This window comes from Suricata suricatta, chromosome 2 (genome assembly GCF_006229205.1).
Source record: "Suricata suricatta isolate VVHF042 chromosome 2, meerkat_22Aug2017_6uvM2_HiC, whole genome shotgun sequence".
NCBI lineage: Eukaryota > Metazoa > Chordata > Mammalia > Carnivora > Herpestidae > Suricata > Suricata suricatta.
Window position 1 is genome coordinate 79,323,431 of NC_043701.1, and position 27,442 is coordinate 79,350,872.

General features: G+C 35.4%; 1 protein-coding gene across 2 annotated transcripts in view; it reads left to right on the forward strand.

Annotated features, from left to right (window-relative positions):
* The window catches only part of VPS50 (VPS50 subunit of EARP/GARPII complex), a 131,793-nt gene that overhangs the window by 52,472 nt on the left and 51,879 nt on the right, over window positions 1–27,442 (forward strand). The window contains exons 13-16 of one of the 2 annotated variants that reach the window (XM_029929148.1): window positions 4,023–4,155; window positions 6,401–6,489; window positions 20,698–20,792; window positions 21,116–21,214. In XM_029929148.1, the coding sequence (XP_029785008.1) occupies window positions 4,023–4,155; window positions 6,401–6,489; window positions 20,698–20,792; window positions 21,116–21,214 (416 nt within the window). Of the gene's footprint in view, window positions 1–4,022; window positions 4,156–6,400; window positions 6,490–20,697; window positions 20,793–21,115; window positions 21,215–27,442 lie in introns of those variants that run through there. The other variant, XM_029929157.1, reaches the window with a different exon arrangement.

Consider the following 27,442-nt stretch of genomic DNA (forward strand, 5'->3'; position numbering starts at 1 on the left):
TGAGTTGCAGCCCGGAGCTGGTTTTGTGATTTTTTTTTTTTTCCTGGCCCTCTGCTTTTAGCTTTTTCCTGACCATGGGCATCAGTATCAAGTTTTTATTAAATGTATATGCTATAAGAGATACGTTATGATGGGATAAAAATAAGCCAAGGGGAAAAACACTCAAGACTGGTTCATTGTCAAGGTGGTAATTAATTATAAAAGTAAACATGAAATGTGTTCATAAAACATGACTCCAAATTATAGCATAAGTATGCAATCATATTTTATATTAATCTCTTCAAGCCATGTGTAAATCTGAATGGTCATTCTAATGCTTCTATGAGTAGGTGGCTTGTAGCCTGTGTGGCGTAGTTAGACAAGTGTCACTTCCTCCTGTGTGTTTTCCATTTCATCCCCAACCCCTCCTTGGAAAGGTAACTAACTTCAATGTTTTTAAAAACATATTTTACATGTATAAAAAACTTTTATATAATTTAAAAACTTTCTATTTCTCAGATATGCATGTCACAAAGGGGAAATTTAAAAAACAATTTTAATTCCTGCATAGTTACACACAGTTTTATATTAGTTTCAGGTGTACAGTAGAGTGATTCAGTAATTCAGTACATTACTCCGTTCTCATCAAATCTTGATGTACTCTTAATCCCCTTTACCTATTTCACTCATCCTCTCACCTACCTCCCTTCTTCAGGGAGCTAGAGAATATAATTCTAAGTGAAATAAGTTAGTCAGAAAAAAAAATTTATGTGGAATTTAAGAAACAAAACAAATAAAGGAAAAAAAAACCAGGTAACAGACTCTTAGCGGTAGCAAACAAACAGATGGTTGCCAGGAGAAATTTTTTAAGTTAAAATTTAAATATGTGTGTGTCAGCTTATTGTTTTTCATAGTTGCATAGTGCTCCTTTGTGTAAATGTACAGTAGTTTATTCAGCCAATCTCCTATTTGGACATTTAGATGGATTCCAATTATTTTGTGATTACAAATAATCCTTCACAATAAATAATCTTGGGTATAAGTATTTTCACATTGTTAAACAATGCCAAATTCTCCTCCATAGGGTTATATCATTTTCATTCCCACTAGCAATGTATGGGGGGGGTGCTTTTTCACAGCCTTGCCAACAGAGTATATAGAGTATTAAAGATAAACAAAGCCAAATATGAATTAAAGTTGTATAGACAAATTATAATCAGTAATATATTGTTGAAAAAGGGAAAAGAATTCAGTGTGAACCAAGCTCACCTTTCATTTTGTACAGAGGTGACTGGGCATTTTATAAGGTAAGGGGGAAAGGTGGGGCTCAGAGTCAGGAAATAAAAAATTTCAAAAAACAGCAAGTAAGGGTTAATCCCTGTGTAGCCCACCTGGGTTTGCTGATTGGCACCTACTGAAATTAGGCTCCACCCTCTCCCTCCGAGGCTGGGAGAGTGTCTTCAAGGGTTAGCTGAAAGAAACGGTAAATTCTTTGGGCAGGCTTGAGTTTTCTCAGGCAGGCACTTTAATGGGGACCAGGGTCATCCTAGTCTGCAACCTTGAGCTGTTAAGAACTATGTTAGCATTTAGTTCAAGTTTTTACAGGCCAAAATTGAGGCCTAGTCGAGAAGAGGGCTCAGAATATTGTCTAGAGTTTGGTCAAGGAGAGACTATTTGTTAATGGTCAGCTTTAAAATTTTCACCTATCTAATGAGTGAGAATTTATATCTTATTGTAGTTTTAATGTACATATGTCATATTAGGAGTGAAATGGGGCATGTTTTTATATATTTAATGGCATTTTTGCCTTTCTTTTTGTGAAGTTTGCTTGCAACTTCTTCCGATTCTTCTGTAAGATGTTTGGTTTTTTTCTCCAAAAACTTGTAGGAGTTTTTGTTTGTTTTTAAGTTTATTCATTTATTTTTAGAGAGAGCAAGAGAGTGAGTGGGAGAGGGGCAGAGAGAAAAAGAAGAGCGAGAAGCCCAAGTAGGCCCTACTGGCCATACAAAGCTCAAGATGGAGCTTGATCCCATGAACTGTGAGATCATGATCTGAGCCAAAAATGAGTGGAATGCCTAACTGACTGAGCCCTCCAGACGCCCCAGAGATTTCTTTATAAATGCATGGCATTCACTCTTTGTTGTGATATATGTTGTGAATATTTCTCAAGTTTGCCATTTGTCTTTTGACTTTGCTTATAGTATTTTGTTTTGCCATGTAAAGCCTTTTTTAAAATTTTTATGTAGTAAAATGTATAAATTTTATATTTTATTACCTCTGAATTTTGGGTCATAATTAGAAAGCCTTTCCCTATATCAAGCTGAGGGAAGAATCAACTCAAGTTTTCTCCTAATGCTAGTATAGTATTATTTTTTTTACATTTAAGTCTCTTATCTTTTTGAAGTTTATTCTTATGTATGGTGCAAGGAGTGGGTCTAATTTTGTCTTTTTTTGGCTATCCAGTTATCCCAACCCAATTTATGAAAAAAAACCCAACAAACTATCTTCACCTAACTGATAAAAGATGCCATATTTATCACTCTATTTTCATATGAGGCTGGATCTATTTCTGGCCTTTTTTTATTTCTATCTCAGTAAATTCACAAATTAGGGAGAATTTGTATCTTGATATTGAAACTCCTAACCAAGAATAAGGGGTATCTTTCTGTTTGTTTAAATCTATTTTATGTCTCAGCTTTCTTCATAGAATTTTGGGTCATTATTTGTTAAGTTCCAAAAAATTTTATCTTTTTTGTTATATAAATGGAAGTTTCTCATTCAGCATATCGTCTAAATGGTTATTATTTGATATATATATTAATGCTATTGTTTTTGCATTAATTTTATAACCTGCTACCTTGCTGAGTTACTTTATTGTTTGAGTTAGTTTTATCACTGATTCTTTAAGAATTATATTCTAGGTATATTATTACATCAACATTATAACAATGCAGATAGAAATAGTTTGGTTTCTTCCTTTCCTGTTTATTTGCGTCTCATTCTTTTCTGTAGTTTAACTGTATTGGCTAATGCCTCCATTGTTAAATAGTGGTGGAGTTAGTGGGCATCTTTGTCTTGTTCCTAACCACAGTGGGTATGCCGTAGTTTTTTTTATCTTAAGGAAATATCCATCCATTTTAATTTTCTTATGAGTTATTATTAGGGATGGCTGATGAATTTTATCAAAAGGTTTATTCCAGCATCTTTTAGGATAAGCATTTGTTTTTTCTTGTCACACTGTTAATATGATGAATTATATTAATAGATTTTGTAAGATTGAACCCTCCTGCCATTCTTGGCTTAAACCCAACTCAGGCTCTGACTGCAGAGCTTAACAGCTCCTTTGTTTTACTACTTCCTAGTTGAATTTCAGAGATTTGACGTGCTTGCGTGAAAGTGAACTGGGTCATACAAGTTAGTCTTTTTATTAATTGCTTGATGAATATTTTAATAAACAAGAAGCTTAGAGGAAGGAAAGATCATTATGGAGAGAAAAAACTTCTTGAAAGAGAGAGGACCACTACCAACCTATGATATCCTAAGCATCAGTCACACCATAGCTATACTTGCTGGGTAGCTTATGTCTACCAGCTGTTTACTTTGGAGAGCTCAATATACCAGTCTTACTAGCCTGTCAGTGTTTTATCAGCATGATTGGTTCTGGTGGATTAGTTACCAAAGGAAGAAATGTTACGAAATCTCAAATGGTGAAGCAAATTCTCCATTTTGAGCATTTGCAAGCCTGCAAAGTAGAATGGAGGCATCACTCTACCTGCAGGAAAAAAGGGCAGAAGGACAAACTGGTAGTTTATACAAAGGATAGAAGAAGAGGTTTAAGACCACATCATGGAGGTTTGAGACCACATATTGTATCAAAACATTATTTTTAAGTATTAATAGCTATGGAATATCTACAATATCCATGTGATTTTTAGAATTTAGAGGTTGTCAGAGGTACTTAGTTTGCACAAATGACATCATTGATTGATTTCCTTTTTGCAAAATGTGTTAATTTTCAAGCTGACTTTTCTCATTTTCTTCAGCATGTTACACCAGACAGCTATATTCCATGCCTTGCAGACCTGTGCAAAGCACTGTGGGAAGTTATGCTCAGCTATTACAGGACCATGGAATGGCATGAAAAACATGACAATGAAGATACTACTTCTGCTTCTGGTAGGAAATAATTTTATTTTATAATTTTTAAAAAGTCTTTTTATTTTGAGAAACAGAGAGAGACAAAGCCTGAGCAGGGGAGGGCAGAGAGAGAGAGGGAGGGAAAAAGAATCCCAAGGAGGCTCTGCACTGTCAGAGCCAGACGCAGGGCTCAGAAATCACAAACTGTGAGATCATGACCTGAGCCGATATCAAGAGTTGGATGCTTACCTGACGGAGGCACCCAGGCACCTGGAAATCATTTTATTTTTAAAACAACTATAAATATGCCAAATTTCAGGAGCAAGGAGACAGAAAAGCAAAAAAGAAAAAAAGAAGAAAGAAAAAAGAAAAGCCATGCTTTTAGAATTTCAGAAACTTTAGCGATCATAGGTAAATGTTCACCAAAGAAAGTGATTCATTTTCTTTAAAAGCTCCGTTAACTTTGAAGGATTATCTGGGCCAAAGGGCCTCTTACGTGACAGATATTACCAGTTTTCAGGAATATGTCGTGATGGCTTTGGGACTAAATTATTAACAAAGGTCTTTGAAAAAGTTAATTGCAAACTGGTTAAGGCATTGGTCTGTCCAAATTTACTGTAAAATCAATGCTAATGCTTACTATTAGATCTATTTTCTAATTGTCAAGTTGTACTAATAAAGCTAGATTCTAAGTATTAATAATTGTATTTTTTTTCCTGTGAAAACACAGCAGGATTTAAAATTTCATAAAAAGCGTTTTAAAATATTTATCTTTGAATAGAAAGCACAACTTTAACTGACTATGGTATAGTCAGCTACACAAAGAACATTATATTAACTAGACATTATATTATATATTAACTTTGAGAAATTATGTTAACTAGACATTATAGTTAAATTACTTCATTTGTATAACTATATATCTTAAGTGATTATCCCTGAACAATAGCTTTGATTAAGTTCAAGATACTTTTTAAAAGTACTAAATGCTTTTATCAGCATTTTCATTAATAGGGGCAAAATAAATTATAGTGCACAAGTTTTTCTTTTGCATACAATTTAATGTAGCTAATCAATCAAATTATTTTAGTAGCTTCTAATTTCTGAAATACTTGGTTTCTGTGGTTGGGTGGGTAGAAGCTCACTCAAATCATACTGTAGGATTCTGGTAGTATAGAAGACATAAGTTTAATATTTGTCTAGATTCATAAGAATGAGATTTTATACTTAATCCTTTGCTACATTTCCTTGACCTGATTCTGTGTATTTTACGAATATTCAGGACTCTGATTACCCTAACAGCTGACAATATCTAGAACTTGAAAAAGTCATTTATTCACTTGAAATTAATCCTTTCTTATTCACTTTAAGGAACACAATTGTAGGAGTCTGTAATTTGAAAATTTTTCTTCACAGAACATGAGAAAGCTGAAACAGTCTTGAGGTCACCTGCTGTAGGTCTGTTGTGATACTCTTGGGATCCTCTAACACTTTACCATCATAAAATAAAACTCTAAAAGTGTAGTCCAGGTGCACTGCCCTCAGCTGCTGGATTCCTAGTAGCAACACCATACAGATAATAAATAGCTTCAACTGTAGGAGTGGTCAAAGGTGCATGAGGAGTGAACCTGGGGTGTGGCCTATGCAAGGGCCTTTTGCTGGTTACCAGTGGATACCCTGTTAGACTAAGATGAAATCACATCCTCAGTTGTTCCACATAGTTTAGTCATAAAAAGGCATAAACTTTTTATATAAATATATATAGTTGTATTTTCAGTTGCTTTTAGGAGGAAATTTGTTTTGAAGCAGATCATTGCTTTTACCTGTTGAACTGGACATTGCTAGATTATTTGGAATGGATAAGACTATCCTGGATTATGAAAAATATAAAACAAATACATTATTACCTTACTGCATGTGCAATTCTCCAACCTGTACTCTTGTTAGCATGCATATTCACTATACTTAGGTTACTGGTTCCTGTAATATCCTGGCAGTCACCGAGAACCTCCTCTCTGCAATCACCCTACCCAAGTTAGAATTCCAGCTCCAATCACATGGGTACTGAGTGGTCTTAAGTGTAGAATACTTAATATTTCACAGTCTGAGTTTGTCTTATCCAATGGGTTGAATCCTAATACCTATTGTTGGCATTGTTTTGATTGTATAAATATTTGTATATTTTACATAGGCTTACAATATATGAGAGTTAAAATGATTTTTTTCTTGTTAGAAAACAAAAATGGGAATCAAACTGAAAATGTGTATCCTTTTTTATTTTCAGAAGGGAGTAATATGGGTACTGAAGAAACTAATTTTGACCGTGGCTACATAAAAAAGAAATTGGAACATGGACTTACACGAATATGGCAGGTTTGAGTTTTTTAAGTTATTTTTTTACAAAAGCAACTGAAACTTTCATGTCAAACTTTTATAAATTCAGTGTTTGAATTTTCTTTTTTCCTTTTATAGTTTATTGTCAAGTTGGTTTCTATATAACACCCAGTGCTCATCCCAACAGGTGCCCTCCTCCATGCCCATCAGCCCCCCTCCCCTCTCCCCCACCTCCATCAGCCCTCACTTTGTTCTCATTATTCAAGAGTCTCTCATGATTTGCCTCCCTCCCTCTCCCCAATTATTTCTTCCCCTTCCCCTCCCCCGTGGTCCTCTGTTAAGTTTCTCCTGTTCCACTTCTAAGTGAAAACATATGGTATCTGTCCTTCTCTGCCTGACTTATTTCACTTAGCATGACACTCTCAAGTTCCATCCACTTTGCTACAAATGGCCAGATTTCATTCTTTCTCATTACCATGTAGTACTCCATTGTGTATATGTACCACATCTTCTTGATCCACTCATCAGGTGATGGGCATTTAGGCTCTTTCCATGTTTGGTTATTGTTGACAGTGCTGCTGTGAACATTGGGGTACATATGCCCCTATGCATCAGCACTCCTGTATCCCTTGGGTAAATTCCTAGCAGTGATATTGCTGGGTCATAGGAGAGTTCTATTGTTAATTTTTTAAGGGTCCCCCACACTGTTTTTCAGAGTGATTATACCAGTTTACATTCCCACCAACAGTGTAGAAGGGTGCCCGTTTCTCCACATCCTCACCAGCATCTATAGTCTCCTGATTTGTTCATGTTAGCCACTCTCACTGACATGAGGTGGTATCTCAGTGTGGTTTTGATTTGTATTTCCCTGATGATGAGTGATGCTGAGCATTGATTCATGTGTCAGTTGGCCATCTGGATGTCCTCTTTGGAGAAGTGTCTGTTCATGTCTTCTGCCCATTTCTTCACTGGATTATTTGTTTTTTAGGTGTGGAGTTTGGTGAGTTCCTTATAGATTTTGGATACTTGCCCTTTATCTGATATGTCATTTTCAACTATCTTTTCCCATTCTGTCGGCTGCCTATTAGTTTTATTGATTGTATCCTTTGCCATGCAGAAGTTTTTTATTTTGATAAAGTCCCAGGAGTTCATTTTTGCTCTTGAATCCCTTGCCTTTGGGCTTGTGTCAAGTACGAAATTGCTGTGGTTGAGGTCAAGGAGGCTGTTTCTTACTTTCTCCTCTAGGGTTTTGATAGTTTCTTTTCTCCCATTCAGGTCCTTCATCCATTTTGAGCTTATTTTTGTGTATGGTGTAAGAAAGTGGTCTAGTTTCATTGTTTTGCATGTTGCTGTCCAGTACTCCCAGCATCATCTGCTGTCTTTTTTCCATTGGATACTGTTTTCTGTTTTGTCCAAGATTAATTGGCCATACATTTGTGGGTCCAGTTCTGGGTTCTCTATTCTATTCCATTGGTCTCTGTGTCTGTTTTTGTGCCAATACTTGGTGATGACAGCTTTGTAGTAGAGGCTAAAGTCTGGGATTGTGATTCCTCCCGTTTTCATTTTCTTCTTCAATATTGTTTGTTCCATACAAGTTTTAGGATAGTTTGTTCTAGCTTTGAGAAGAATGCTGCTGCAATTTTGATTGGGATTGCATTGAAAGTGTAGATTGCTTTGGGTAGTAATGACATTTTAATGATGTTTATTCTTCTGATCCAGGAGCATGGAAAATTTTTCCATTTCTTTGTGTCTTTTTCAATTTCCTTCATAAGCTTTCTATAGTTTTCATCATACAGATCTTTTATGTCTTTGGTTAGGTTTATCCCTTGGTATTTTATGGGTTTTTGTGCAATTGTGAATGGGATCAGTTTCTTGATTTCTATTTCTATTGCTTCATTATTGGTATATAAAAATGCAACTAATTTCTGTATGTTGACTTTGTACCCTGCGACTTTGCTGAATTCATGGATCAGTGCTAGAAGGCTTCTGGTGGAGTCTGTCAGGTTTTCCATGTAGAGTATCATGTCATCAGCAAAAAGTGAGTTTGACTTCTTCTTTGCCAATTCTGATGCCTTTTATATCCTTTTGTTGTCTGATTACTGATGCTAGGACTTGCAGCACTATGTTAAACAATGGTGAGAGTGGGCGTCTCTCAGTTTTCCCCAGTTGAGCATGATATTAGCTGTGGTCTTTTCATAAATGGCTTTTATAATGTTTAAGTAAGTTCCTTCTATCCCAACCTTCTTGAGGGTCTTTACTAAGAAAGGATGCTCTATTTAGTCAAATGCTTTTTCTGCATCTATTGACAGGATCATGTGTTTTTTTATCTTTTTTTTTGTTAATGTGATGAATCACATTAATTGATTTGTGAATATTGAACTAGCCCTGTTACCCAGGAATGAATCCCACTTGATCATGATGAATAATTCTTTTTATATGCTGTTGAATTTGATTTGCAAGTATCTTATTGAGGATTTTTGCATCCATATTCATTAAGGATATTGGCCTGTAGTTGTCTTTTTTTTTCTGATTTGGGATTCAAAGTGATGCTAGCTTCATAGAATGAGTCTGGAAGTTTTCTTTCCATTTCTACTTTTTGGAATAGCTTGAGAAGAATGGGTATTAACTCTGCTTTAAAGCAGTTTGACTTTTAAATGTCTGGTAGAATTCTCCAGGAAAGCCATCTGGCCCAGGGCTCATATTTATTGGGAGATTTTTGATAACTAATTCAATTTCTTCACTAGTTATGGTTTTTTCAGATTATCTCTCTCTTCCCGTTTGAATTTTGGTAGTGCCTGTGTGTGATTAAAAATTTGTCCATTTCTTCTAGGTTGTCCAGTTTGTTGACATATAATTTTTCATAGTATTTGCTGATAATTGATTGTGTTTCTGAGGGATTGGTTATAATAAATCCATTTTCATTCATGATTTTGTCCATTTGGGTGCTCTCTCTTTTCTTTTTGAGAAGACTGGCTAGAGGTTTATCAATTTTGATTAACTTTTCAAAAAACCAGCTTGGTTTCAGTGATCTGTTCAGCTGTTTTTTTGGATTCTATATTGTTTGTTTCTGCCCTGATCTTTATTATCTCCCTTCTTCTGCTGGGTTTGGGGTGTTCTTGCTGCTCTGCTTCTAGTTCCTTAAGGTGTGCTGTTAGATTTCGTATTTGCACTTTTTATAGTTTCTTGAAATAGGCCTGGAGTGCAATGTACTTTCCTCTTAGGACTGCCTTTGCTGCATCTTGAGGAGTTTGGATTGTTGTATTTTCATTTTCATTTGTTTCCATATATTTTTAAATTTCTTCTCTGATTGTCCAATTGCCCCGTTCGTAGGGTGTTCTTTAACCTCCATGTTGCTTTCCAGACTTTTTCCTGTGATTGATTTCAAGTTTCATAGCATTGTGATCTGAAAGTGTGCATGGCATGATCTCAATTTTTTTTATATTTATTGAGGTCTGCTTTATGACCCAGTATGTGATCTATCTTGGAGAATGTGCCATGTGCACTTGAGAAGAAAATGAATTCCATAGCCTCAGGATGTAGAGTTGTTTTGTTCTTTATTTTTTTTTTAGTGTTCTATTTATTTTTTAGAAAGAGAAAGAGAGAGAGACAGCATAAGCATGGGAGGGTCAGAGAGAGAGGGAGACACAGAATCTGAAGACAGGTTTCAGGCTCTGAGTTGTCAGCTCAGAGCCCGACACAGAGTTTGAACCCATAAGCCATGATATCATGACCTGAGCCGAAGTCAGACGCTTAACCAACTGAGCCTCCCAGGCGCCCCTATAGAGTTTTAAATATATCTGTCAAATCCATCTGGTCCAATGTATCATTCAGGTCCATTGTTTCTTTAGTGATTTTCTGTCTAGTTGATCTATCCATTGCTGTAAGGTGGAGTATTAAAGTCCGCTGCTATTAGCACATTCTTATCAATAAGACTATTTCTGTTTGTGATTAATTGTTGATACATTTGGGTGCTTCTGAATTCTGTGTGTAGACATTTATAATTGTTAGCTCTTCCTGATGGCTAGACCCTGTAATTATTATATAATGCCCTTCTTCATCTCTTGTTACTGCCTTTACTTTAAAGTCCAGTTTGTCTGACATAAATATTGCTACTACAGCTTTCTTTTGACTTCCAGTCGCATGATAGATATTTTTGCATCCCCTTACTTTCAATCTTATGGTGTCTTCAGTTCTAAAATGAGTCTTTTCAGGCACCCTCCTACACTGTTGGTGGGAACATAAACTGGTGCAACCACTCTGGAAAACAGTGTGGACGTTCCTCAAAAAACTATCCGTAGAACTCTCCTATTACCCAGCAATAGCACTGCTAGGGATTTACCCAAGGGATACAGAAGTGCTGATGCATAGGAGCACATGGACCCCAATGTTCATAGCAGCACAGTCAACAATAGCCAAATCATGGAAAGAGCCTAAATGTCCATCACCAGATGAATGGATCAAGAAGATGTGGTATATATACGCAATGGAGTACTACATGGCAATGAGAAAGAATGAAATATGGCCATTTGTAGGAAAGTGGATGGACCTCGAGAGTGTCATGTTAAGTGAAATAAGTCAGTCGGAGAAGGACAGATACCATATGTTTGCACTCATAGGTCTAACAGGAGAACAGGAGAAACCTAATGAAGGACCAGGGGGAGAGGAAGAGGGAAAGAGAGTTGGGGAGAGAGAGGGACGCAAAACCTGAGAGACTATTGAATAGTCTCGAACCAAGGGTTGAAAGGGAAGGGGGAGGGGGAAAGAGGTAGTGGTGATGGAGGAGGGCACTTGTGGAGAAGAGCAGTGGGTGTTGTATGGAAACCAATTTGACAAACTATTAAAAAAAATAAAATAAAATGAGTCTCTTGTAGTTAGCAAATAGATGGATTTTGTTTTTTATCCATTCAGATACCCTATCTTTTGAGGAGCATTTAGTCTATTTATATTAAGTGTTATTATTGAAAAACACGGGTTTAGAGTCATGTGTTCTCTGTAGCTTCATGCTTATAGTGGTGTCTCTGGTACCTTGTGTTCCTTGCAACATCTCCCTCAGGATTTCTTGTAGGGCTTGTTTAGTGGTGATGAATTCTTTCAATTTTTGTTTATTTGGGAAAACCTTTATCTCTCCTTCTATTCTGAATGACAGGCTTGATGGATAGAGGATTCTTGGCTGCATATTTTTTCTATTCATCATAGTGAAGATTTCTTGCCATTCTTTTCTGGCCTGCCAAGTTTCAGTAGATAGATCTGCAACCACCCTGATAGGTCTCCCTTTGTATGTTAGGGCCTTTTATCCCTAGCTGCTTTCCGAATTCTCTCTTTATCCTTATATTTTGCTAGTTTCACTACATGTTATGCAGAAGATCAAGTAATATCTGAGGGGAGTTCTCTGTGCTTCTTGGATTTCAAGGTCTGTTTCCTTCCCCAGATTGGGGAAGTTCTGAGCTATAATTTGTTCAACTACCCCTTCAGCCCCTTTCTCTTCTTCTTCTGAAATTCCTGTGATACGGACATTGTTCCATTTGATTGCATCACTCAGTTCTCGAATTCTCCTTTCGTGTTCCTGGATCAATTTATCTCTCTTTTTCTCTGCTTCTTCTTTTTCTATAATTGTGTCTTCAAATTTACCTATTCTCCTTTCTGCCTCTTCAGTCTGTGCAGTGGCCACCTCAGTTTTATTATGCACATAATTTATGGCATTTTTAATTCATCACAACTATTTTTAAGGTCCATAATCTTTGTAGCAATAGCTTCTCTGGTGTCTTCCATGCCTTTTTCAAGCCCATCCATTAATTTTATGACTATTATTCTATATTCTTGGTCAGTTATGTTGCTTATATCTGTTTTGACCAATTCTTTAGCTGTCACTTCTTCCTGGAATTTCTTTAGAGGAGAGTTCTTCCATTTTGTCATTTTGGCTAGCTTTCTGCCTCTTGTAATTTTTAAAAGCTTGTTATGTGCTCTGCACCTGTGAGTCCTGCAGTATTAAAGGAGGCTCATAGACTGTCCAGGGCTATTCAGGAAGTATTCTTTTAGTGGTGTCCCTTGGTCTCTCTTTGTGCCTTTGGTTATTTTCCTACTCATAGTGATATTTGGGATTCTCCACCACGTGTACTTCGGCTTATGTTTTGAGGTAGCCCTGGTAAAGAAAACAGACCAACAAACAGAGAACAAAAGCATGCAAACACACAGAAAATTGAAACAAACAAGCAAACCTAAAGGAAGACAAAACAAAACAACAACAACAAAAGACAAAGGGCAGTCTAAAAGCATAAAATCAGAAATCCCAGCTACAAATAAAGAGCAGGGTGGAGGCAGTGCTGATGGAAGAGCATATACAAAGAGAGAAGTGACAGGGGTGGGGAGAAAGAGAAATTGAAATTTACCCAACAGAGAGACTAAGAGGCTTAATTCAGATAGAGAAAAAGGAGAATATGGTAGGAGGTGATGAGAAAGGAACGAAGATAATGTTACCCAGAGAAACTGTATAGTCTGATTATTCCAGAGAGATAAAGGAAGGTAATGAAGCTCGTGTAGAATATGCATTAAGAGAATGGATTAAATGTGACTGTTTAAGCAAACTTATAACCAGAGTGCCCAGTCTAGCAGAGAAGAGAGATAGAATGAGATAAGGGAGAATAGATCTGAATAGCAAGAATTGATCTATAATTAACCACTACAGTGCATCAATGCTGGTCTTTCCCTGGGCTCCAGTAAAAAAAAAGAAGAGAAACCCAGCTTTCCAGCTCGGATGAGTGTGGTTTGATGTAGGCAGGTCTCCCTTCCACTGTGGGTCCAGAGAGCCACTCCCGGAGCCCCGCCTTGGTGGTTGTAAGGAGAAAAGTGGTGGCCCCCCCCAGTCCCTTCTTGAACCAAGCATTGCCAATCTCTCCTTTGGGTCTGGTCTCCCTGTGCCGCAGGTGTAGTCAAGGTGGGCTGTGTTCTATGTCCCAAGCCCAGCCTTGTTTCCAGATCTTAGTCTACATGCTTTAATGATACCACCTGAAATATAATCCCACAGGCTGGGGCGCTTCTTGGCTGGGGATAGAGTAGGGAGAGTAGGGGAGCGGTTCCTCCTGGTACCACCTAGAACCGGGGCACCCAGCCCAAAGAAAGCTCTGCAGTTAGAGATAGGATCTCTCTCCAAATACTCTGTGGTCAGGGATAGGATTATAGGATCCCTCTCAGTCCTGGGCTGTTTTTTCTCTTCTCCAGGAACAGTTCTATGAGCAGTTTCAGCTGTTCTTTCTCTTCCCCTCTCTCCACAGAGGGGGCGCCCTCCCCTCCATGCCTCCGGTCCTGCCCGTTTTTATCTTCCCCAGTTCCTAATAACGCACCTATGAGGGTGTCTAATTAGTGGACTCTGTCTCTTGTCATCCTAGACTCTTGTAGTTTAGTGTCTTTTGGCTTCAACCCTTCTTTGTTTGAGAGATGCGGGCAGCAAGTACAGAACTCTCTACTTCTCTGCTATCTCGTTGGCCTTCTCACTCAGTATTTGAATGTTCTGTACTTATTTGTACTCCTTATAGATTTGGTTATATGTTAGTTTTTCTTTGGCCTAAATCTGTCATTTAATTTAACTTCTGTAATTTAGTTCACAGATGTATTTGTCTATAAATCTTTGAATTTGAAAATCTCTATTAGAAATATACATATATTCCTTGATTCTTTTTTTGCTTTTAGTGTCCTAGCAAATGCATGCTTACCTTAAGAAATTGTTTTCTTATGGAGATACTCTATTTATTTTTATTTTATTTATTTATTTATTTATTTATTTATTTATTTATTTATTTCCGTTTCTGTTAATTTTAGGAAAAGGATAACAATAGGTGATAGTTGGGTTGACATCTTGTATAGAATGAAAAAAATTTTTCTATGTCAGTTTTTTTGTGCCTTGAGTTTTTTGTGCCTTCCATGTTTATCGGTTGAATGTATCTTCTTAAACTTTCCCTTTCCAGTTTAGTAGCATAGTTGTTGTTATCAGATATTTAAATTTGTTAATTTCTTTAAATTCATTATTTCCTAGATACAAGTGTAGTTTCTTTGATGATAACTCTTTTTTGTTCTTTTTGTACTGTTCTTTTGGATCATGTGGTAGTTCTATTCTTAACTTTTTGAGGAACTTCAAGACAATTTTTCATAGTGGTCATACCAGTTTACATTCCAATCAGCAGTGCTCAAAAGTTCCTTTTCTTTTTTTCACATCCTCAGTGACGCTTGGTATTTCTTGTCTTTTTTGATTTTAGCCATTCTGACAACTATAAGGTGATATCTCATTGTGGTTCCAATTTGCATTTCCCTGATTTTGGGGGGTAATTTTTTATTTTTTGATTTTGATCTTTTTTTTTCACGTGCCTATTGGCCATCTGTATGTCTTCTTTGGAAAAATGTCTACTCACATCCTCTGCCCATTTTTAATGGGATTATTTGGGGTTTTTTGTTTACTGTTGAGTTGTATAATTTCTTTACATATTTTGGGTATTAATCCCCTCACGGATGTATCATTTGCATGTGTCTTCTCCCATTCAGTAGGTTACCTTTCCGTTTTGTTGGTGGTCACCTTTGCCGTGGACAAGCTTTTACTGTGGTGTAGTCCCAATCTTTTATTTTTGCTTTTGTTTCCCTTGCCTGAGGAAACCAAACTGTAAAGATGTCGCTAAGGCTAATGTCCAAAAGATTATTGCTTACATTTTCTTTTAGTAGTTTTATGGTTTCAGGTGTCACATTTAGGTCTTTAATCCATTTTGTGTGTGTGTGTGTGTGTGTGTGTGTGTGTGTGTGTGTGTTTTTAGCCACGGACCCTGGGGAAGCAGGCTTTAATCCATTTTGAATTTGTTTTTGTGTATGGTGCAAGAAAGTGGTACAGTTTCATTCTTTTGCATGTAGCTGCCCAGTTTTCCCAGCATCATTTATTGAAAAAACTGTCTTTTCCCTATGGTTATTCTTGCTTTTTTTTATCATAGATTAATTGACCGTACAAATGTTGGCTTATTTCTGGGCTTTCTATATATTCCATTGGTCTGTGTGTCTATTTTTGTGCCTGTACCATACTGTTTTGATTACTTAAGCTTTGTAAAATATCTTGAAATCTGGCATTGTGATACCTCCAGCTTGTTGTTCTTTCTCAAGATTGCTTTGGCTATTTGAGGTCTTTTTCATGGTTCCATAAAAATTTGGATTGTTTGTTCTAGTTCTGTGAAAAGTACTGTTGATATTCTGATAGGGATTGCATTAAACCTGTAGGTTGGGTAGTGTGGACATTTAACGATATTAGTTCTTCCAGCCCATGATCATGGAATATCTTTCCATTTGTTGGTGTTGTCTTCACTTTTTTTCATCATTGTTTCATAATTTTCAGAATAAAGGTCTTTCACCTTTTTTTGGTTGTTTAATCCTAGGCATTTTATTCTTTTTGGAACAATAATAAGTGGAATTATTTTCTTAATTTCTCTTTCTGCCACTTTGTTATTAGTTTATAGAAATGTTACCAAATTCTAGGTAGTAATTTTGTATCTTGCAGTTTTATTGAATTCAGTTTTTACTTCTAGTAGTATTTTGGTCAAGTCTTTAAGGTTTTCTATGTATAATGCCCTGTCATCTGCCAGTGACCGTTTAAGTTCTTCCTTACAAATATTTCTTTTTCTTGTCTAACTCCTGTGGCTAGGACATCCAGTGCTGTGTTGAATAAAAGTAGCAAGAGTGGGCGTCTTTTTCTTATTCCTAATCTTAGAGGGAAAGCTCTCAGTTTTTTACCATTGAGTATGATGGTAGCTGTGGGTTTTTCATATATGGAACTTTATTCTACGTTAAACTACTTTTTAAGACAGTTTATTTGGGGTGCCAGAGTGGCTCAGTTGGTTAAGTGTCTGACTTTGGCTCAGGTCATGATCTTGAAGTCCGTGGGTTCAAGGCCCACATCGGGTTCTGTGCAGGCAGCTCAATGCCTGAAGCCTGTTTCAGATTCTGTGTTTCCCTCTCTCTCTACCCCTCCTCAGCTCGTGCTCTCTCTCTGTCTCAAAAATAAATAAACTCCGTAAAGAAATTTTTTTAAAGTTTATCTTGAGAGTGTATGCACACATGAGTTGGTGAAGGGCAGAAACAGAGGGAGAGAAAGAATCCCAAACAGGCTCCATGCTATCAGTGCCTGGAGCCCGATGCATGACTTAATCCCATGCACCCTGAGATCATGACCTGAGCTCAAATCAAGAGTTGGATACTTAACCAACTGAGCCACTGAGGCACCCCTACACTTCTTTTTTTTTTAATGTGTGTTTTTATTTTTGAGAGAGAGAGAGAGAGAGTATGTGTGAGCAGGGCAGGGCAGAGATCGAGGGAAACACAGAATGAGAAGCAGGTTCCAGGCTCTTAGCTGTCAGTACAGAGCCTGATGAGGGGCTTGAACTCATAAACCATGATATCGTGACCTGGGCCAAAGTCAGATGCTTAACTGACTGAGTCACCCAGATGCCCCCTTAAACTGCTTTTTAATTTACTATTAATTATGGATTTGGGCTGACTTTTTTTCTGAATATTAAATATACTGGAAAGGGATATCTAAATCAATATAAATCTAGGGTCAGATATCAGTTATTTCTGATTTAATCTCATGATATAATCTCCTAATAACATTGATTGTACTTAGTTGAAATTGTAGAATCCATGGTAGAATTTCTGGTAATTCAGTGTACTTTGAAATACTGACCTGGCATTTTATATAGCTAGTTTCCATTCAGTCTGGCAACCTGAAATCATTCCTGATATAGGAGAACCTATTAAATATGATGTTTAGTAAAGCTATTTTCATTTAAGCATTGGCCAATTTAATGAAAGTGATCATTCTTTTGAGTATAGATTGTTGTGTTGCGCATTTCAGGCTTCAGAGTGTCTTCACCTCTACCACTCCCAAGTCTTGTTTGCTCCTCCACCCTAGTTCTCACTAGTTCTGAAACAGTATTTTATATACTTTAGGAATGCATTGAGTGTTTGTCATTTGAAAGTACAAGGCTCAGTTCAATTGAAAAAAGGAAAAGCTCTGAAAAACAAATGTTTTTGATAACACATTCAGCAAGCAAACCTGACCTGATTTGAATTCATTCAGCAGCAGAACCAGACCAATATAATCATGAAACTTTTTGTAATATTTATCTCATTAAAGAGAATATTTATATGTTACAGGAATATTAATACATTTTATTTTGGGATACTGCCTTACACCCCACTGGGGCTGTTATATGATACATGCTATGTATGTGCCAGAGTACATTTCTAACATTTGAAATCCTGAATTCCAAAGCATACGTGAGCATGTTACAATTTATGTTCATCCATCATAAATTTGTTATAGGGATAATTAAAAAGGATTGAAAATCCTAAGAGGATATTTAACCTTTCTGACATAAAAATTAAACTCAAAATTAGAATGACTGTGATTTTTGATGTGAAAATTTTTAGAATATTTTCCATGCATTTTGACTCAACTAGAAAGTCTGTAACAAAAAGTTTGTTTCAATTGTACCATTTGGCAGACACCGTCAATTTGAGAAGATGGTGGTGAACCCATGGTCCGTAATGGAGCTTACAAATCTATTTATATGAAAGTCTTGATCTTCTAGGATTTTTATTTTGCCCTTAAATATTTGGTGTAAGAAATTATTCATGTTATTCATATGCTTATTTCTTTTTACTATAGAGAATTAGCATTGCAATATTTCTACTTTTTGTGAATTTGAGATTTTCTCTATATCCCGTTAGCCACCCACTTAAAAAGTTTTTGCTTGGACATTTGGAAAAATAACCACGTATTTCTTTTTTGTGGTGGGAATTAAGTTCTATGTGTATATTAAAGCAACCTTATTATTAATAGTCTTATTCTAAAATTTATCTTTATTATTATTTTTTTCCCTTGGCCTGTGTAATACTGAGGGAGGAGTTTTAATCCTCCAAAAGAATTGTAATTTTGTCAGGTTTTTGTTTTATTTCTAACATTAGCTTTTGCTTTTTATACTTGGATGCTATGTTGATTGGTGCTGCAATGCTAATAACCACTTTACTTACCTTCTTTGTACATAGTTCCCTTCATTAATTAAAAAAATATGTTTTTTTATCCTGAGGCATTTTGCTATGAATTCTAGTTTGCTTTGTTATTACCATTGCTGTGTTTATTTTGTTCATATTTTCTTTTGACTATCCCTTTAAGTACTTTTGGTTCATGTTTTAGTTGTGTCTTCCATAAATGTAAAAGAAATGTTTTGTTTTTGAGAGACAGACTTTATCTTTTTAAAAATTTTTAAAAAATGTTTATTTACTTTGAGACAGAGAGAGGCAGAGTGCGAACAAGGGAGGGGCAGAGAGAGAGAGGGGGAGACACAAAATCTGAAATAGGCTCCAGGCTCTGAGCTGTCAGCACCAAGCCTGATGCGGGGCTGAACCCACGAACCGCGAGATCATGACCTGAGCCAAAGTCGGAGGCTTAACCGACTGAGCCACCCAGGCGCCCCATGAAAGACTTTATCTCTTAATTTGGCAGTTCAATCTGTTTATATTTTTATTAGTGTTTTAATTCATACTTTATTAGAGAAGCTGAACATTTAAAGAATCCATAACTTACTGATTTGTGAATTATTTGCTTGTGTTTTTTTGTTAAGTTCTAAATGATTTATATGAAAATGAGTAATCTTTTGTATATCATATGTCTGTTTTCACTTATTTTCAATATGCAGATGATCCACATTTTTATGAGGTCAAATTATTGACCTTTATCCTTTGTGACTTACGCTACATTTATTCTTAACCTATTTTTTCTTATGTAAAGTTCAGGTCAACATTCATCTGGTAATTGTAGATACTATATAAACTTTACATTAATTGCTATATCCCAAATACCTAGAGTCCTGCCTAGAACACTTAATAAGTGCTCAGAAAATATTTTTGCTTTATTGGATTAATTTTTAAATATTTGAAACATATAAAAACGCTTATTTAATCCATTTATATATCTTCCGATATGTGATGTAAAGAGAGGAGTGAGTTGTTTTTGCCCCCAAATCTAGTTGGTTTTCCCTTCACTACTTTCTGGATGATCTTTTTTCTTGTCTCTTTATTTGTGATGCCTCTTTGTAGCAAAGTCCAGTGAAAAGAGGAGACTTTGAAGGCAGAGACACCTGGGTTCAAGTCTTAGCTTTGTCATTCATGGGGCATGTGAATTAAGACCATTACTTGACCTATTTTCACGTTTTCTTCTCTTAGAAGGACAAGTTATGCCTGCTCACAAGTTATGCCTGGTATCATTAGGATTAATGATAATTTATAAAGTTCTTAGCATAATGCTGACAAAAAGTAAATAATTGGCAAACAATAGTTTTTATTGCAATTTATTAAGCTCATGTATATATTAGCACTATTTCTGAGTTGTCATATTTTATTGGTTCTTTGGGTACTGGTACTATTCTTTTTTAAAAAATAGTATTTAATACATTTAATACGGGTAGTACAGGTCCTCCAACATCACTTATATCTTTTACCCTACCTTTTCAAAGCTTAATTTTTAAAAAAGAGGTTATTGCCTGTTTCTTATTTCTGGTGCATTTTAGAATGATTGTTCAAAGGAAAAGTTTTTTTGTAATTTGGTTAGAATCTCATTGAACTGCTACATTAATTTGGAAAAGTTGACTTGCACTATTTAGTCACTCATTCATTTTATTGACTCTCATTTTATTGAAATTTCTTTTGTGTCCTCTTAGAGTTGTTAGTTCTTACTTATAGGTCTGATATTGCCTTTTAAAACTTTTCCTAAGTATATTATACTTTTAATATTTATTTTAAATGGAATCCCTTCATTTTAAGGTGCTACAGCAGAAATACATGAAAACTTAATTTTTATGTATTATACATAATCCCCTCACATATTTATCTTATTAATTCTAATTATTTTGGGATTTCTAGCCTACCAGCCACACATAAGTGATGATTTTTATCTTCATATTTAACACTTGGATATATTTCTTAATCTTGCATATGTGTATGTATGTATTAACAGTGATGATTGTGGCCATTTCTATTTTTATATCTGATGCTTGTGGAATTGTCTCTGTGATACCACTGATAGGATATTGGTTATTGGCCTAAATATATATTCTTAAGTACATATTCCTGTCTCATTTTAATATGTAGCTGTAGAATAAATGGTTCTGGGAACTTATTTTCTATATTTTGGGTTTACTTGAAATATTTTTTTGTTTTGTTTTACAGGATGTTCAACTAAAAGTGAAAACATACTTGCTTGGAACAGATTTGTCTATATTTAAATATGATGACTTCATCTTTGTTTTGGATATAATTAGCAGGTACTGTTTGAGATCTTATTCTTTCGTTTGATTCATTCAACGATGATAATCAAAGAAATCATGAATCAGTGACTTATGAGGTGTAATTTCGTCCTGGGAATGAAGACAATTGAACATATTCATAATCTAATTTCTTCTGGGTTTGTGTGTGTTCAAATATTTCTGTCCTTTAGATGTCTATAAACCATAATCAATTTGCAATCTTTAGAATTTTTTCAGACATCCATTTTTATGTTTTGTTATCTTTGAAGAAAGATGGCCTAGACTACTTTTGTTCTATAAGGATGTTGCTGAAATTAATATGAATCTTTTTATCCAACTAGGTTGATGCAAGTTGGAGAAGAATTTTGTGGTAGTAAATCTGAAGTTTTGCAAGAGTCCATTAGAAAACAAAGTGTCAATTATTTTAAGAACTACCATAGGTAAGAACTCTAATAAAATGTGAATAGACTTATTTACATAATGAGAATATTTCGTCTCATGTTTAAACGTTATAGCAATCATTGCTTTAAAAGAATTACTTTTGAATTTGGAAGAATTTGCTCTTTGAAGTCTTTATAAGATGGCTAAGGACTTTTTTTTCCCCAAAAAAATACCATAAAATATTCTCATTACTTATTTATTGTAAAATTTAATAGATTGTTTTGAGGAGCTCAAAAATGTTGAACTAAATATTGAACCAATTTCTTTTTTGGATGAAAAATGATTATTATGTCAGAGTTCACCCAAAGAATTTGGCCACTCTTCTATACCTACATATGTGGTGTGAGCTAGTAAGAAAGTTAGATCAGTAGAGGCAGCACTCAGTGACAGGTTATTTGAAAGCTTCTGCCTTTTAGGAATAAGAAGGTTTCTAAAGAAGAGAGCATGATTTTTAAAATCAAGTCACAAAGTCAAGACATTCCAAAACTGTCATCATTGACTTCAGAAAGGGTGATTAGGAATGGTTTTGGGAATTGAGGAAGGTGGGAAAGAATGTTTAATTAGCAATGTGATTGGATAATTAAAGTAGCATTAAATTGAGAGAGCTTTTATTATCCCTTTCCTGATATAAGGTGGACCCTGTATTGTACTGTATCCCTTATATACTCTTTATCATTTGAATTGTTGTATTTTACTTTTATTGTACATTTTTAATTTTTAAAATTAAGTTCAGATTTTTTTGGTTGTTATTTGATGCTGGGGATGGTAAGGATTTTAAATTTTGCTTTTTCTTCTTGTTCAGAGTCAATACATGGTTACAGTCTTAGGTGCCATGTCAGAATAGAGATTATTGGACATCAAACTATTGACTAACTCATTATTAGATATATTGTTCTGTGTTAATTGTGAACTATTAAATATGTTTTGAATGGGATTTAGATTGATCCAGTACAAAAGCAGAGCCTTTGAATTTTGTAATTGAAGAGAAATTTTAGAAAATTTAAAAAACTTTTTTTAATTGATTAAACCTCAGGAAAACAGTGGAAAGGGGATAACATGAAACACTAACACTGCCTTTATTTATGTATTTTTTTCCTGTTAAAACTTAAGCCATGTTGAAACAGACAGTCTGACTTATACACATTGCTGTACAAAAGGAACAGTTTTTATTTTATTTTATGGAGCCTGACACAGGGCTTGAACTCACAACCTGAGAGCAACACGTAGCTAAGATCAAGAGTTGAATGCTTAACCGATTGAACCACCCAGGTGCTCCAGAATGAGGAGATTTAAAATCATAGATGGGAAAGGATAAGGAACCATGAGGGAGCCAGAAGCCTTGCTTACCTGTGAGAATGAAAGCATGCCACATGTCCGTCTCCCAAAGACTACTTGCATTTAGTAAGACAACCAGAGACATTTTGGTGTTCCTAGTGACGGCAAGATGTGTGCAGTGCAAAAACACTGATTTATTTAATCGTCTCCCTGCTGCTTTTTACTTTACTTGTTGTTAAAAGCTGCCTGTCATCTATGGCAGCCAGTCATGGGCATTTCTAGACTATGACCCTCATGGAGATTCCTCACCAAAGTTCACCTTTATGAAATTAGAGGTTATAGAAATGAATTATTTAATGTTTCCAAAACACTCAAAATTTTAATAGACTTCTCTTAGAAATATTTATGAAATTTGTTTCCCATTGAAGAGGCTATCCTGTATTTTTAGAAAGAGAGCTGGACTGGGAGATAGTAGACTTGGGTTCTTATCCCACTTTTGCTGCTTGCAAACTCTCTGACATTGAACAAATCATTTAACTTCTCTGGGATATTGGTTCTATCAACTGCAAAATGAGGTGGCTAGTTAAAAAGGTCTCCGTAAATGCTGCTGGAAGGTCTTTCCCTTTTTCTTGCTGCATTGTATGTTAGCCTATTGGAATAGGTTAAAAAGTAAAGATTTAACTTTCTTTAAAGATTTTTCTCTATCCCCAGTTTTTAAACGAATCTAGCTTATATACTGGTTATAGTCATTATCTCTCCAACAGTTGCCATTTGAAAAATTATAATAAAAATAATATGGTGAAGTTAGTGCCAACCATTAATGTGTTCTGAAATACATCTTGTTCTTTATAAAGCAAGATAAACTTTACAGGTAGTTTGGAAATGATGCCAATGTATGATAACACTGAATTGACAGAAGTCATTACATTAGTCTGTTAAATTCCAATTTAGTATCTTCATCATCAAATCATACTACATAAATATTGAAGAACAGAATGAAATATGATAAAATATAGATCAAGTGGGTTTTAATTTTGTTAATAAAAGTTAAAATACGCTCACAATTTGCTTCATGGTCCTATACTGCTGAATAGAGCTCTTGATGATGAAAAAATTCTTGGACCAAATTATTCAGACTTAGAGTCTACTTAGACTTTTGGTTTGAAGATATAGGCATACTAAGATGAAAATAGAAGCATTTTACACTTTGGGCCAAACATTTTCTATTTATAAAATGTGCTCATGTTGCTTATGATAGTTGTATAAAAGTTTCTATGCCATTATCTTTTTCTAGGGCAAAATTATATGAGACTGTGAGGGAGCAGTATATATCAATATGAATTCTTACCTTATAAAAATAGAAGTTTTATTCCCCCAAATTCCTTTTATGTTCAGGTACTGAGTTTGTGTACCTCCAAAGCAATCCTTCTGCCAAAGGCTGCAGAATTCCCCAAAGCACAAATTATCTGATTTAAATAGTAATGATGTAAGTGTTATGTAAAATATGTAATTGTCCAAACATTCTATTTAAAACAAGTGCACTTTAATTTGTAATTACTTTAATAATCAAATATTATAAAATATTTTCAAGGGTCCTAAAGTTATAGCGACTGGTGTTAAAAGAGGGGAGAGATCACCTATCCTTTTAGGGAGAAAAACTCTTTCATTGCCCAGGTGAGAAAGGCTTATTTTTATTTATTTTTTATTTTAGAGAGAGAGCATGCACGTGTGCATGCGTGTAAGACAAGAGGGAAAGAAAGAATCCTAAGGAGGCCCCAACCCAGCCTGGAGCCCGATGTGGGGCTTGGTCTCAGAATCATGAGATCATGACCTGAACCGAAATCAACAGTCAGGTGTTTAACCGACTGAGCCACCCAGGCACCCCAAGACTTATTTTTAAAGTATCTTTAAAATGTGTGTTTCTAGGATCAAATTTATTATTCGTATACAGTACTTCTCTTTATTTTTCTGCCTGGACCAAGTGATCCAAGAGGATCCAAGATGCCTTTGCTTGTACCTTGGTGGAGATGGATCAGAGGATGTACAAAGTTGGGTTTGTTAGCCAGAGTGGCTGCATGTGGCCTTTCCAGTATGATGATCTCAGGATGGCTGGACTTCTTATATGGCAGCTGGCTTCCCACAACACTACTTTTCTAAAAAAAACCCAGGTGGAAGCTTCATGGCCTATTCTGATGTAGGCTTAGAAGCCACACAGTCCTGGGGCACTTGGGTGGCTCATTCGGTAAGTGTCTGACTCTTGATACCGGCTCAGGCCATGATCTCGTGGTTGTGAGACTGAGCTCAGCATTGGGCTCTTTGTGAAGTATGGAGCCTGCTTAAGATTCTGTCTCTGTGCCCTTCCTTCTCTGTCCTCAAAATAAATAAATAAACATTTTAAAAAAAGTCATGCAGCCCTTCCACCACATTCCTTGGAATATAAGTGTGTCATGAGGCTGGCCCAGAATCAAGAGGAGAGAGATTTGATGGGGTACTGGTAGAGTCATTTCGTGGGAGAGGAGGAGTGTGGGAAAGTAGATATTGTTGCAACTCTCCTCACTATATTCCTGGGGAGAATAGGAGAAACATTTTTAGAAAACAAATGTTCTTGATTTGGTTATAATGGTACCAATAAATTATTTTTAGCATATAAAATACTTTAAATTAGATTACATAAAAGTAAAAACATTTGCATCTCTACACTGTGCAGTAGGGCTTAAATTTTGGAGTTCAAATGGAAACAAAGTTTTCATGGTGTATATCTGAGTTAGACTAATTCCCTCTGCAATAGTACACAGTAATAGTGGGTGGACCACTATTAAACTCCTCTTAGTTTATACTGTTGTTACTGATTTCCAGTTTTCTTCCTGCTATTATAGTATTTGGGGCAGTGTGGTGTTATCAGTGGCCTTCGGTTCCTGCCTCTTTGGGGTCCACTAACTTCATCTCCTGTGTAATTTGGTTTTCTTCTCTGAGCATCAAGTTACTTCTCTTACAAATGTGATGGGCTTGTACTGGAGTCTTTACTTTCTTTGAAGTTTTTGATTTGATCATTTGTTTTTGGAACCTACCTTTTATTGCATCAAGTCTTTTATCAGGTTAAGTAAAAGATCTGGGTATCACACAGTTCTAATTCATGGATTTTCCCCCCTTTAATTCAGAGGTCAGCATATTTGAGATGCCTCTTAGATTGGTCATTGTCTCTACTTTATTTGCCCTTTACAGTCTTTTAAATTTTATTTTAATTGTACCTGTTCATTTGTATACCACAGAAGCTTTTTTGTATCCTACTTGTATCTTGTTTCTAAAGAACACAGAGGGCACCTGAATTGCTTAAATAGTAATAATTAGGATTGCTCTTCATGTCATATGTCTACAGTCCTATCTGTTATTCAGCATTTGATTGCAGTTTGTAGTTTGTATACACACTGCTTTTTTCATCATAACTGCTATTCTTTGTGTACATTAGTAGAGTAAAATGAAAGAAAGAAGTAAAATGCAAATCTTCCAATTTGTATAAAATGTTCTTGGGCAAAGAGCTGTAAAGGATGTTTTCTGTGGCTCTGACGAATCAATTTGGATAATATTAACCAATTTAGCATTCACAGTCACAAAATAAGTAGATTTTTCAACTGTAGTGCAATGAACAGAACAAGATTTGGAAATAAAGGCCCCTCTCTGCTGGCTGCTAGTCGTGACCTTGTGACCCTTCACAATTGGATTGACATTTCCTAAGGCCCTTGGTGGCCATATTTTTAAAACAAGCCTGCCTTTATGGTAGACAGTTTAGGGAGTGGAGTGAGAGGATTATTAAGGTTTTATCTTTTGAAAAATATTATTAAAGTGCAATATAAAAGTACACGCATCTTAATGTACAACTCCATAAATTTTTACATATGTGTATACCACATAAACTATTCAGGTTAAAATACATAATTTTTCCACTACCCTGGAGGGATCTCTTGTCTCCTTTCTCAGTCAAAACCATCCTTAGAGGTCACCACTGTTCTGACTTCTATCACTGTTGATTAGTCATGCCTGTTTTTGAACATTGCATAATCTTTTTTATGCTATTATGAGTTTTGATTTGTATTTAAAGTTTCCAGTTGTTTTCTGTACATATGCATATGTATGTACACACACACACACACACACACACACACACACCAGATATACATGTGTAAATTGATTTAGTATGTTGACCTGAAATTCCTGTGATCTGGTGGTTAAGTTAGCATTTTATTAAATCTAATAGTTGGAGATTCTTTTGAATTTTCTATGTATACATTTACATCATTTGTGAATCATGATAGTTTTATGTATCTTTCTAATCTTTGTCCTGGTTAGACCTCTGGTACAGTTTTGAGTACAAGTCATGACAAGTCAGGGGTGTCTTAATTGTGCAGTGTTTTGTTGTTAAGTATATTTGTGGTAGATGTTTGTAGGTACTTTATGTTAGATTAAAGAAATTCCCAAGAGACAAAGTATACTTTAAGTCAAGAAGTATTGCTAAAAATAAAGAGAATGCTTCTTAATGATAAGGGGTTATTCATTAGGGAGATATAACAATTCTAAATTTGTATGCCTCTACTGACATAACTCCAAAACAGATAAAGTAAAATATTCAGACTACAAGGAGATGTAGACAATTCTGTAATGACAAAATTTTTTATACCACTTTTCATGATTCATAATGAAAGCAGATAAAAAATCACTAAGGATATGTGTTTGACCAACATATTTAGTTACATTTGCCTAATTTGTATTTGTGCGTATTATAGAGAGACACACAATTGCAGAATATGTATTTTTTCAAGAGTACGCAGAAAGTTTATCAAAATTGATCATCTGTTGTATCATAATTAGCAAGTACTTAAAAAATGTCAAAGGATTGAAATCATAGAGATTATATTCTGTGACCATAGTGAAATTAAACTAGAGATAAACAACAGAAA